This window comes from Caenorhabditis briggsae (assembly GCF_000004555.2).
Source record: "Caenorhabditis briggsae complete genome, chrI, whole genome shotgun sequence".
Taxonomy (NCBI): domain Eukaryota; kingdom Metazoa; phylum Nematoda; class Chromadorea; order Rhabditida; family Rhabditidae; genus Caenorhabditis; species Caenorhabditis briggsae.
In genome coordinates this window covers 1940892-1953851 of record NC_013489.2, presented here as the reverse complement: position 1 = coordinate 1953851, position 12960 = coordinate 1940892, and the positions used below count along the sequence as shown (strand labels likewise).

At 36.4% G+C, this 12960-nt stretch overlaps 3 protein-coding genes across 3 annotated transcripts; 2 read left to right on the top strand and 1 right to left on the bottom strand.

Moving 5' to 3' along the window:
• Positions 1-3896: 3896 nt before the first annotated feature.
• CBG22048 lies at positions 3897-8630 on the bottom strand (the record flags this gene model as incomplete). The annotated part of the gene is made up of 8 exons (XM_002638795.1): positions 3897-4043; positions 4684-4810; positions 5847-6139; positions 7535-7730; positions 7847-7950; positions 8167-8252; positions 8301-8448; positions 8511-8630. 8 exons carry the CDS (start codon positions 8628-8630, stop codon positions 3897-3899), a joined length of 1221 nt encoding a protein of 406 aa, XP_002638841.1.
• A 508-nt stretch (positions 8631-9138) lies between these two features.
• On the top strand, positions 9139-9452 carry Cbr-rpb-10 (the record flags this gene model as incomplete). Its single annotated transcript, XM_002638794.1, has 2 exons — positions 9139-9232; positions 9343-9452. 2 exons carry the CDS (start codon positions 9139-9141, stop codon positions 9450-9452), a joined length of 204 nt encoding a protein of 67 aa, XP_002638840.1.
• A 1365-nt stretch (positions 9453-10817) lies between these two features.
• On the top strand, positions 10818-12438 carry Cbr-moag-4 (the record flags this gene model as incomplete). Its single annotated transcript, XM_002638793.1, has 3 exons — positions 10818-10824; positions 11052-11146; positions 12292-12438. The coding sequence occupies 3 exons, from the start codon at positions 10818-10820 to the stop codon at positions 12436-12438; spliced, it is 249 nt and encodes an 82-aa protein (XP_002638839.1).
• Between the last annotated feature and the right edge of the window lie 522 nt (positions 12439-12960).

Here is a 12960-nt window from a genome sequence, read left to right as displayed (position 1 = left end):
CCTGCGTTCCATCGGGCATCTGGACTCTTCTCTCAAGAACATCACTTTCATCTCTTCCAGTGCATCCCAGCGAAACAAAAAAAAGCGTCAGGAATGTGTCAGTTGCCACTATATAGAACACCCAATGCAATAATGATGCCCATCTGTCAAGATGAAATCGAAAGGAACGTTTTGAAGAAAGCCTCTAAAGAGACCGGCAGTGACACATTGATAATCGATCGATCGATTCGATACGATTGCCACGACCGCGGCCCTTTTTGTCACCTATCATATGCCTGCGTATCTCAGTTGGTGTTGAGTCGCTGTGCAGTCAATTTGATGACAAATAGCGAGGGTGTGAATCATAGGATTACTGTATGATATAGTATCCTGGAGATACTGTAACCTCCTAAACTCTCCCAAATGAGCTCAGCGATATCTAGCCAATAATCTGGATAGAAAGTCTGGCCTGCAAGTCAAGAAGGAGAGTGGTATTCAAGAAGAAGCCACTGTTTAGAGACTACTGTAGGATATAGTATCCTAGGGATACTGTAGACTCCTAAACTCCCCCAAATGCTTGGAGAGAAATCCTCAGGAAAATTGGGAAATCCCATGTTTTCTAAAGTCGCAGAAACAATAGAAAATCCCAAGAAAATCTACCGAAATAGACGAGGACCTGCGTTCCTGGGGGATTATTGTAGGATACGGTAGATCCCCTTTCACTGGAATAGGGAAAAAGAAGATTTCGGAAGAAGCTAGAAAACTAGAAATCAGTGAGATGGACACTTCTAGAGAGGAAACCGAGTAGTTGACACTAATTTCCGGGAAAAAAAAGAGAAAAAAGAATCCTAGACAATTCGTAACTCAAAGGATCATCCATCTAGTACCTCCTGAAGGCAGAAACTAGTAGAAAATCTCAAAAAACGAACAACCGCGGCCCCGGAAACCAATACATAATTTGCCACGTCCGCGGCGCATCATATGCCTGCGTATCCCAGTGGAGTCGCTACGCAGCGAACTCGTTCCAATAGTGAGGGGGTGAGTGATAGAACGGAGGAGGGAGCAGAGAAGGTCGTCGCCATGTGGGCACTTGGCACCAAGCCAAGTTTTTTGAACAGGCCGTTTTTTGAGTATTCAAGGCGAACGAAAGTTCGTAAACCAATCCCCTGTTCTACAGTATCCTACAGTAACCCTGTCGTACCCTACAGTAACCTTCGATATACCTAAAAACAGCTATTCTCAGCTTGGAAAAGCCTATTGAGGTACAGTACTCTCTCGAAGAAGAGTACAGTAATCCGAAAGGAGATACTGTAGCTGAAAGAAAATTGAGGAAATATGTAGAACTACGGTAGACTCCCTCAGACATCTAGCCAATCAGAAATCCCGAAAAAAGAGGAGGACTTGCGTTCTTGTGGATTACTGTAGGACTACTGTAGACTCTCCTCTTGATGAGCAATCTCAGTTTATGACCTAGTTTGAATCGGTTTTCGCAATTTTTGAACGAAAGAAAAGATGATTACTGTAGTTAAAAATGAGCAGCTAGGAAGCCTAGAACACAAACTGCAGTCCAAAGGATCATCTACCGTAATTGCCCTAATTGAAGCCTACGTGCACTTTGAGACTCAGATTTTGAGCTCAATTATCTCAGCTCCTATTAGAGATATCAAAAATCTGTCAACTGATAAAGAATTTATCATGATATCAGCAATATTTTATCAGTTGACAGACTTTTGATACCTTTAAAAAGAACCGAGATAATTGAGCTCAAAGTGAACTACCAGGTGAGATTCCATTAGAGCAAATACGGTATGTATTAGCCGGTACCTATACTGTAAGTATACGGTATGCATACGGTATTAAATACAGTATGTACCAAGTTTAAAACCAGTCCAAAATCCCCAGAAATCCCAAAAAAAAAAACGAAGAAAATAGGGCAATTACTCTTTGACTCCACATTCTCTTTGACTACAAAATCTCTTTGACTACATTTATCTCTTCGACTACACTTGTCTCTTTGAATACAAAGTCTCTTTGACTACACTTTTTGTTTTATAGTACTTTTTGACTGAATTTATTGGAGTTTCCGATTTTTGTCTCAAATTGTAGGCTTAGGCTAAAACACCAGTTTTCCGGTAACCGTTTCAGCCTAAGCCTTTGATTTGTACAGAAAATAATAAAAATTTGGAAATCTCAGCGAAAAAAAAAGTGAGAATTTTGCTGATTTTCGCGAATTTCAGTACTTTTTTCACTTTTATGTATTTTTGGAATTGTCAGTTTTTTGTTTAAAATTATAGGCTTAGGCTCAAATTCTTCTTATATTCTGTGAGAACGCCCACAAAAACTGCAGAAAATTTTAAAATTTAAAAAAGTGTAGTCAAAGAGACTTTGTAGTCAAAGAGACAAGTGTAGTCAAAGAGATAAATGTAGTCAAAGAGACTTTGTAGTCAAAGAGTGGTGTAGTCAAAGAGTAATTGCCAGAAAATAGGCCCAAAAAGCCTTCAGTGGCCTAAAAAAGAAATGTGCGCGCGGTGGTGTGCATGATGACCCATCATCATATGCCCTCCCCCTGCGTATCCCAGTTGAGTCGCTGCGCAGCGAATTCGTTCAAATAGTGAGGGTGTGAGTGATAGAACGGAGGAGGGAGCAGAGAAGGTCGTCGCCATGTGGGCACTTGGCACCAAGCCAAGTTTTTTGAACAGGCCGTTTGGAACATAAATTCGTTTTAAAAAGTCAATTTCTCTATCTACAGTATCCTACAGTAACCCTACTGTAGCTGTTTTCTACAGTATCCTACAGTAATCTTCACAAACACCTTCTCGACAAATTTCAGACAGAAAAATCCGAAAAATCGAATAAAAAATCTCTTTTTTTCTATCTGCAGTAACCTTACAGTATCTCCTTTCTACAGTAACCCTACAGTAACCTTAAATACACCAGAAACAGCAATTTTCAGCTTGGAATCGCTCAATTCTTGGTAATAAAATATTCTACAGTAACCTATGTCTTTTCCTGCCTACAGTAATCGCCTATGGGGGATACTGTAGCTAGATGTATCAATTATTTCATCTACAGTATTCTACAGTAACCCTGTGGTACCCTACAGTAACTTTTTTGAGTTTGGAATAATAGCCTACAGACTGTAGTAGGTTACAGTAGCATAGTGATGGAGAGTACTGTATACGTCTCTACAGTAACCCCCGAAGAGAGTAATCTCTATGGGACACTGTAGCTGGAATTCCACACTGTTTTTTCATAATTTTTATTTGAAATTTTAACTAGCAAGTTTGGAATTCCTACAGTAACCTTCGGGTAAATTAGCGCTACAGTAGCCCATTGAGGTACAGTAATCTATACCTTTCGTGTCTCTACAGTAATCCTTGAAGGATTTGAAATTTCAAATCGAAAAATTGGGTAAAAAACTCAAAAATCCAATTTTCAGCCAAATTTTTAATTTTCAGCTTGAAAAAGTCTACAGTAATCCGAAAGGGGATACTGTAGCTAGGATGTCAAACTCGAAAAGTTTTTTAAAAATTTCGATTTTCAGCCAGTTTTTGGCTGAAAATCTATGGAAATTCTTCTGGAAAAAACGGGGAAAAGTACATATAATGGAGAAGAACATTCGTCTTGAAAATCGAATAAAAATGTTTTTTTTGTTTTGAAAATATTGAATTGAAAATATTTTTTATGAGAAAATTGAAGCAAAAAAGCTGAAAATCGGAGGATTCGAGATCTGAAAACTACAAGAAAATTGGGGAAATTATGACAGTTTGAACGGGAAAAATCAATAAAAAAAAGGGAAAGTTTGGGGATAATTACATTTAAAAAAAGACATGCAAAATAAGCACTTTTTAGGCTCAAAAGTCGGAAAAAAATCAATTTTTAAAACCAAAACATTTCATAAAAATCCAAAAAAAAAATCATTTAGTCTGTGTGGTCGTGAATGCTCTCGCCACCACCGAATCCGTCAGTGCCACTCCGTTTTTCTTGATCTGCGTGGGCGTAGCCACACGGACCCATTTCAGACATTCCACGTGGATTGGCGGCTGGGAGGGAATTTGAAAATTCTGAAAAAATGGCGAAATTGGGGGTCAAAATTACAATTTTTGAGATGGAAATATAGTGATTTTTGGGTCAAAATTATTGATTTTTCAGATGAAATTTTGATAATTTTGCTTTGAAATCTAGCTATTTTTCGGCTGAAAATCGTCATTTTTAAGACCAAATTATTGATTTTTCGGGTTAAAAATCGCATTTTTAAGCTGTAAATAGCCATTTTCAGAGTCAAAATTATTGATTTTTATGACGAATTTTTGATGAATTTGCTTTGAAATGTAGCTATTTTCGGGCTGAAAACTAGCAATTTTAAAGTCCAAAATCGCAAATTTAAGAGCTCAAATTCAGATTTTTCGGTTCAAAATTCGATTAATTTTAGATCAAGTTAGTCACTTTTCAGAGGAAATTTTGACCAATTTCAGGCGAAAATTGCCATTTCCTGGGGGTAAAAACTGACCATTTTTAAGAGAGAAATCGTCTATTTCAGGGTCAAAATTATGATTTTTCCGCTCGAATTTTAGTGAATTTTGAAGCTAAAAATAGCAAGTTTTAAGGGCTAAAATTGCCATTTTTGCTCAAAATTTGGTTAATTTTGGGCTCAAAATAGCCATTTTCAGGGCCCAAATTTGACGATTTTCTCCTATTTCCTACCTTCAATTCCCGAATATCGGGCTTCGCTATCGTTACCGTATCCCCGATGACGAATCCGAAATTCGAGAGACAATTGTAGACGGTGATACCGTACACCTCACCATTGACATCCACACCGACCAGGGCTCTAGAAGACGTTTTTTGAGATTTTTAGGCTCATATTCAGGCTCTTTCTATCTTTTAGGCTCATTTTTAGGCTCTTTCTGTCTTTTAGGCTTATTTTTAGGCCCATTTTTAGGCTCTTTTTAGGCACATTTTCAAGCTTTTTCTATCTTTTAGGCTCATTTTTAGGCTCTTTCTTTTTTTAAGGCTCTTTTAGACTCATTCCCAGGCCCATTTTTAGGCTCTTTCTATCTTTTAGGCTCATTTTTAGGCTTTTTTCAGGCTCATTTTCAGGCTCTTTCTATCTTTTAGGCTCTTTTTAGACTCATTTCTAGGCTCATTTTTAGGCTCTTTTTAGGCTCATTTTTAGGCCCATTTCTAGGCTCTTTCTATCTTTTAGGCTTTTTCAGGCTCATTTTTATGCTCTTTCTATCTTTTAGGCTCATTTTTAGGCCCATTTTTAGGCTCTTCCTATCTTTCAGGCTCTTTTCAGGCGCATTTTTAGGCTCTTTCTGTCTTTTAGGCCCATTTTCAGGCTCTTTCTATCTTTTAGGCTCTTTTTAGACTCATTTCTAGGCTCATTTTTAGGCTCTTTTTAGGCTCATTTTTAGGCCCATTTCTAGGCTCTTTCTATCTTTTAGGCTTTTTCAGGCTCATTTTTATGCTCTTTCTATTTTTTAGGCTCATTTTTAGGCCCATTTTTAGGCTCTTCCTATCTTTTAGGCTCTTTTCAGGCGCATTTTTAGGCTCTTTCTGTCTTTTAGGCCTATTTTTAGGCGCATTTTTAGGCTCTTTCTGTCTTTTAGGCCTATTTTTAGGCTCTTTTTAGGCTCTTTCTATCTTTTAGGCTCATTTTTAGGCTCATTTTAGGCTCATTTATAGGCCCATTTATAGGCTCTTTCTATCTTTTAGGCTCATTTTTAGGCTCATTCTATCTTTTAGGCTCTTTTTAGACTTATTTCTAGGCCCATTTTTAGGCTCTTTCTATTTTTTAGGCGTTTTTGGCCCATTTTCAGGCTCTTTCGTTTTCAAAAATCCTCGTTTTTTCCCTCAATTCTCACACTGGAATCGCCTCCTCATGTCCAACGTTTCCAATGATTTTCACTCGAAATCCATCATTTCCACTCGCGGTTTTCTTCAAATCCCCGACCATTTCAGCCAACCGTTTTGCCTTGATTCGCCCTTTTTTCTGTACACTTTCGGCGAAATTTCTCAAATATTTGACGAAAGAATCGCGTTTTTCGCGCGTTTCCAGCTCGTTTCTCGCATCGAATTCGACGGATTTTTGAAGCGATTCCAGCGTTTCGTCGTACTTTTCCATGAATTTTAGGCAGGTGGACATGTTGATGTAGACCTGGAAATTTGGGAAATTTTGAGCTAAAAATATCAAAAATCGGTTTTAAAAATATCATTTTTCAGGCTAAAAATGCAAAAAATTGCATTTTGGGTCCAAAAATCGTTATATTAGCGTCTGAAAATGCTGATTTTAACCCCAAAAATCATTATTTCGGACCTAGAAACTTGACATTTTGATGTTCAAAATGCATAATTTAGTCTCTGAAAATGCAAGATTTGACCCCTAAAATATCATTTTTCAACTGGGAAATGCTCTATTTTGGACTGAAAATCGACGATTTTTGTCTTGAAAATTCCTAACTTAGAACCTTGAAATTGACGATTTTTGCCTCAAAAACTCGAAAAAATAGTCGTTTTGAACCCAAAAAATCATAGAAATTCTATGTTTTGATTCCGAAAATTCCAGAAAATTCCAAGAAAAATTTACCTTTTTTGCGATTTTTCGACAAAATTTTCAGACCTTTTTTAGGTTTTTCAGCTATTTCTAAAGATTCTTTATCGATTTTTCCGAATTTTTCGGTTTGAAATTTGATGGAACGGTGTTCTGGGTTACTGCAGATTACTGTAGAAATCTCATTATCTTGGATACTGTAGTTTCATCGCAAACCGAAAATCGCGTGTGATTTTGTTCGGGAAAACTACAGTAACTTATAGTAATCTTCAGGAACACCATCCCGATAAATTTCAGTTACTGTAGTTTTTCGCAACAAAATAACACGTGATTCTCAGTTTGCAAAGAAACTACAGTATCCAAGGAAACGAGATTTCTACAGTAACCTACAGTAACCCAGAACACCGTTCCATCAAATTTCAGACAGAAAAATCTGGAAAAATCGATAAAGAATCTGTAAAAATAGCTGAAAAACCTAAAAAAGGTCTGAAAATTTTGTCGAAAAATCGCAAAAACTAGGTCAATTTTTTCGAAATTTTCCAGAATTTAAAGGCTCAAAATGTAGAATTTCTAGGTCAAAAAATGGAGTTTTAGACGTTAAAATAGTGATATTTGGGTCCAAAATGAGCATTTTTCGGGGTTCAAAACGACTATTTCTCGAGTTTTTGAGGCTAAAATTGTCAATTTCTAGCTTCAAAATTAGCAATTTTCAAGGCAAAAATCGTCGATTTTCAATCCAAAATAGAGCATTTTCCAATTGAAAACGATATTTCAGAGGGCGAATTAGCATTTTCAAAGCCCAAATTACGAATTTTGAACATCAAAATGTCAAGTTTTTAGGTCCAAAATAGTGATTTTTGGGGGTTCAAATCCGCATTTTCAGAGGCTAATATAACGATTTTTGGACCCAAATTGCAATTTTTTGCATGTTTGATCCTGCAGTTTTTAATTTTTAACCCATTTCTGATTTTTCTAAGCTCCGCCCCTTTTTCCAACGCCTACCTGTACATCTGTCCTCGACAATTCGCACTCTCTCAACGCTTTTCGATAATTCTCCACAACTTTCTCCAAATACTGTAGCTCAGTTTTCGCCGTACTAAAAAAGCAATAAAAAAGCCCCGTGGCAAATGCGGCGTTCGCCGGACCATGAGTCGGATCCAGTCGGCGTGCTTCAATAATCAATTCCATGGCTTTTGTGCTGAAAATTGGTGAAAAATGAGCCAAAATTCATGAAAAATGGTCCAAAATTCATGAAAAATGATCCAAAATTTATGAAAAATGTTCCAAAATTCATGAAAATTGGCAGAAACTCACCGCATTTCAGTCTGCGCTGGTTCCGGATGATTCAGAGCAACTAATCTCAAGGCTATAGCCAGCGAAGTGAGCACTGGAGCCGTTCGAACGATGCCGAGGGAGATCTGAACGTTTTAGAAACAATTTTCGGTCTAAAAACGGCTAAAAATTAGACTTTTCTGACTTAAAATTTGGTTCTGAACTCGATTATAAATATTGAAAATTTTCGAAATATATTTTTAGCTCAAAAATGGCTGAAAATTGGACTTTTCCGACCCGATTTTTGTTGAAAACTTGATTTTTTAGTTTATTCAACCGATTTTTGAGGTCTAGACGCTTACATTGAAGCAAGATTGAGCGAATTCCAGGTCCTGTCGCTTCATGACACACAAACCCAACTCGTGCCAGGTATCTGCATTTTTTGGGTCTAAAAATTCAAAATTTTCAAATTTCCCGCTTTTTTAAAAGGTTTTACTTAGTCTGACAGCTTTTGTGAGGAATTTCTCGGCGCTTTCATTATAATCCCATATGACATTATACAACTTTCCGGCTTCAGAGAGCAAAAGCGCTTTTTGATTGGTGGTGTAGACGTGATTCTTGCTAAATATTGTTGGAAGAGTGTTCTGAAAAAAAAATTGGGGTTTTTTGAGCTAAATTAAGGCGAAAACTATCAATCAAAAAATACCTGAATATACTCCTCGGCCTTTGCGATCACTGCCTGCGTCTCTTCGGCTTTTGTAGACGTTGGATTGCTTTTAAAATAGAATCTCATGTACAATTCTAGCTCTTTTTTACAATTTTCCATTGTGGAAAATGGGGAATTTCGGATGGAAAAAATAGATTTTTAAGTTTTGAAATTTCAAAAAACGAATTTTTGAACTAGATACGGTAGACAGTGTGCAAACACCGCGCGTGCACAATGTATTATACTTTACGCGCAACGAGTTTTTGTACCAATTTCAGATTTTTTTAAACTAAAAAATGCTTGAATTCCTGCCTTTTTTCTCAATTTTTCAAATGAAATTTGCATTTTTAGCAGCGGAAATCTCAATTCTTATAGATTTTGTCTGAAAAATCAATGTTTCTTCAGTAGAAAACATGATTTTTGGGAAAAACTAAATTCTTGGAAAAATATTTTTTAAACCCATTTTTTGAGTGGTTTTTTTGGTATTATTATGCTGAACATTTGATTTCTGATGAATTTCGAATCTCTATGTCTCAAAATTTTTTCAGTTTTGATTTTCCTTTAATTTTTGTCCAAAACTTGAATTTTCCAATGACAAATATCTTTTTTCCAGCAGAATCACACAAAAATGATCATCCCAATCAGATGCTTCACCTGCGGAAAGGTCATCGGCGACAAATGGGAGACATATCTCGGCTTCTTGCAGTCAGAGTACAGTGAAGGTTAGCTAAGGCTAAAATTGCACTTTCCATGTCAGGAAATCGCTGAAAATGTTGATTTTTTGATAAAAATGCTGTGAAAATGGCTGAAGTTTCATCAAAACCGATTTCAGGAGACGCCCTCGATGCTCTCGGTCTTCGTCGCTATTGCTGTCGAAGAATGCTCCTGGCCCACGTGGATCTCATCGAAAAACTTCTCAACTACCATCCATTGGAAAAATAAGCGCACCGCCCATCATCATTTTGTTAATTTTCGCTGTTATTTTGTGTGTCTGAATCTCAATTTTTGATCCCTTTTTTCCCGAATTTTCACCATTTTTAACCGGAATTTCCACATAAAAATCTGTCTTCCAGTGTAGTTTTTCAGCGATTCGAAGAGTTTCGACGCTCTATTTTTTCGATATATTGGCTCAATTTTTTTCTTATCGATTTTAGTTCCCTTTTTGTTTGATTTGTGTGTTTTTGTTCATCTTTATTTGCAGGTTTTCAGTTTTCAGGAGAGGAAGAAACTTGTCAAAAAACGAAAAAATTCGTATATTTTCCGAGTTTTAATAGAAAAATTGCAAGGAAGCGGTATAATTTCTTTAAAAACGCGATTTAAAAATCTTTTAAAAATCGGATTTTAAAATAGTGTAAAAACCGGAAATTCGTAAATTTTTCGATTTTTTTCAGATAAATGACGAAAAATAACTGAAAAAATCGTATTTTTCTGCTTTTCCGGGCGAGGATTTGATTTTTTTTCTGAAAATTTCAAATTTCAGTATGTTTTGAAGGAAGAATTTGACTGAGTTTTTCCGGACGAATTTCAAATTATCCGATTTTTTGGAAATTTCAAAATTTCGGATTTTGGATTTTTTTCAAAATTTCGGATTTTGGAAATTTCGAATTTCTCGTATTTTTCTGTCTAGAAAAATGACGAAAAACAGTGGCTTAAAAATTTTTGAAAATTGAAAAACTTTAAATTTTTGCTATAAAAAAATTTTAAAAAATAAGCAAAAAATGACTGAAAAAAGTTATTTAAAATCGTATCTTTCAGCTTTTCCAGGCGGGAATTTGATTTTTTTTTTGGAAATTTCTAAATTTTTGGCTGTTTTGAAGCAAGAATTTGACTGAATTTCTCCGGAAAAATTCAAAACTTTTTTTTTCTATTTTAGAGAGGATTTTGACAGATTTTTCCAGTAAAATTAGCTGAAAATTACAGTTTTTTGCTTGTTTTTCACTTATCACCTGTTTCTCTGGGTCTCCACCCTCTCATTCTCTCTCTCTCTCTCTCTCTCACTTCCTCCAAATCCAATCAAATATCCCACAAGTTCCACGTGTCTCTTCTCCAGCCTGTTCGGCTGTATTGTCTTGTCTGCCGTCTCTCAATTCCTCACACTCTCTCGCTCTCTCTCTCATTTGCGATTTCCTTTGAGAAACCGGCCTCTTATCTCGGTCATTTTCCCATTTCCATAAGAATCCGTTGTTGTATACAAAAATCAATAAAACTTCCAGAAAACTTCGTGTAGACACACACAGGGCTCCGCCTGAGGTTGTTGGCCGTCTCGCCTCCCCCAGAAGATCGACACCGAGAGAGAAAAGAGCAAAAATGACTCGTAAGTGGTGAACAATCTTGATTTTAAAGCTTAAAATTGGGTAGAAACCCCGATTTTTGACCTGGAAAGTGTTAATTTTGAACCGAAATGTGGAGTTTTGAGCATCAAAAGTTCCATTTTTGAGTCAAAAATCCGATTTTTAGGCTTACAATTGAGTAATGATACTAATTTTTGAGCTAAAAACTGGATTTTAGAGCATTTTCAAGCCCTAAACGTCGTTTTTTTAGGTGGAAATCAAAGAGATTTGGCTCGTGAGAAGAACCAGAAGAAGATGGCGGAGCAGAAAAAGCGGCAAGGAGCCGCTGGACAGGAAGGAAATGCCGTTAGTAGGGAAAAAACACCAAAAATCATACTTGTAAATTTCCGGGCCGGGCCGGGCCTGAGGAAATTTTCAAGGCCCGGCCCGGAATTCCCGGTGTCAAAATTCTGTATTTTTGAGCCAAAATTGAGCTCTCAATATAATTTTCCATTTTTTTTTCGTATTTCGGATTGTTTGTCTGTCTGATCAAAAAAGATCGAAAAACTCGAAAAAAAATTTTTTGGTCGAAAAAATCACATAAGGGTCCCCCTTATGTGTTTTTTGAAAATTTTGAAACTAGTGAAATGACGGGCCCGCCGGGCCGGGCCGGGCCTCCGAAATTCCGAAAAAAGCCCGGCCCGGCCCGTTACAAGTATGCCAAAAATAGCGTTTTTTTTCCAGACGAAAAATCACATTTTAGACCAGTCTTTCGATTTTTCGAGCTATTTTCTGACCTAGATCCGCTAGATTTTACTCGAAAACTCTGAAAAAAAAATTGTGAATATTGATTTTATTTATCACCGAATTTTTCTGCTATTTCAGTGAAAAAAAAGGAAAAAAATCGCTGATTTCCGCGAGTTTCAGTGCGCTCTGAAAAAAGGCGCCAAATTCGAAATAAATGTCATATTTTTGGCTTGAAAATCAAGTTTTTTTGGCTCTTTCAGGTGCAAAAATCGATTTTTTGACTCATTTTTTGACCTAGATCCGCCCGAGAAAACCTGAAAAATTAGCCAATTTTCAATGAAAAATAGTGCTTTTTTCTTCAACTGAAATACTTGAAAATTGGCGCCAAATTCAAGAAAAAACAGAATTCTTATGAAAAATTAATTCTGAAAATGTCAATTTTAGAAAAAGAGATTTTTGATGAATTTTTGATACTAAAAATGGCGGATTTTCAAAAATTTTTGAGTTTTTGAAATTTCTGAAATTTCGTCTCAAAATCTGTAAATCATCCAAAAAAGGCACCGAAAAAGTCAATAAAACTCGAAAAACCTGAAAAATTAGGCAAAAATTGTGCAAATTGATAGTGTTCAAATCCCGAGATTTCCGGAAATTTCAATTTGGAAAAATTGTCAATTTTCGCGAATTTCAGGGCTGAAAATTCTGAAATTTCATTGGCGACAAATTCAAAAAATTTCAATTTTTTTCAAAATTTTCAAATTTTCCAGGGTCTCTCAATGGACAACCGAATGAACCGTGACGCCGACATTATGCGTATCAAACAGGAGAAGGCCGCGGCGAAGAAGGCCGAAGAAGCCGCCGCCGCATCGGCAAACGCCAAAAAAGTCGCCAAAGTGGACCCATTGAAAATGTGAAAACCTCAATTTTTTCTGTCAAAAATCACCTTTTTTATTTGTCTAAATATTTATGATTTTATGATTGTCCGATACATTCTTTTATGGGTTTTCAAAAATATCAGAAATGGAAGGGCCACAATAGATAGTTCCTCTTCTCGGACTGTGGCTTCTTCATGACACGAATGATATTTCCAGAATGGTAGAGAATTCGATTTCCCGGAATTTTGAAGCTGGAAAAATTGACAAAATTACAAAAAAATCCTTTTTTCCTTCATTTTTCACTGAAAAAACTTACAAATCCACTCCTGATACTCTTAAAGGTGGTGTACGGTGAAATTTTTTATTGCATCAAAATGTGCAGAAATGCATGTAGATTGACATAAAAATAAAGAAAAAGTTCAAAAAAAAATTCCTTCATCGAGAAAAACGCGTCGAAAAATACGCTGAAAGCCCTTAGGGACGAGGTTTTTTCGCTTGTTTTTCTAGGCCGCCCGGTGAGTAAAAGCGCGCGAATTCAAACTTCTAAAATTTTTTCGCTCG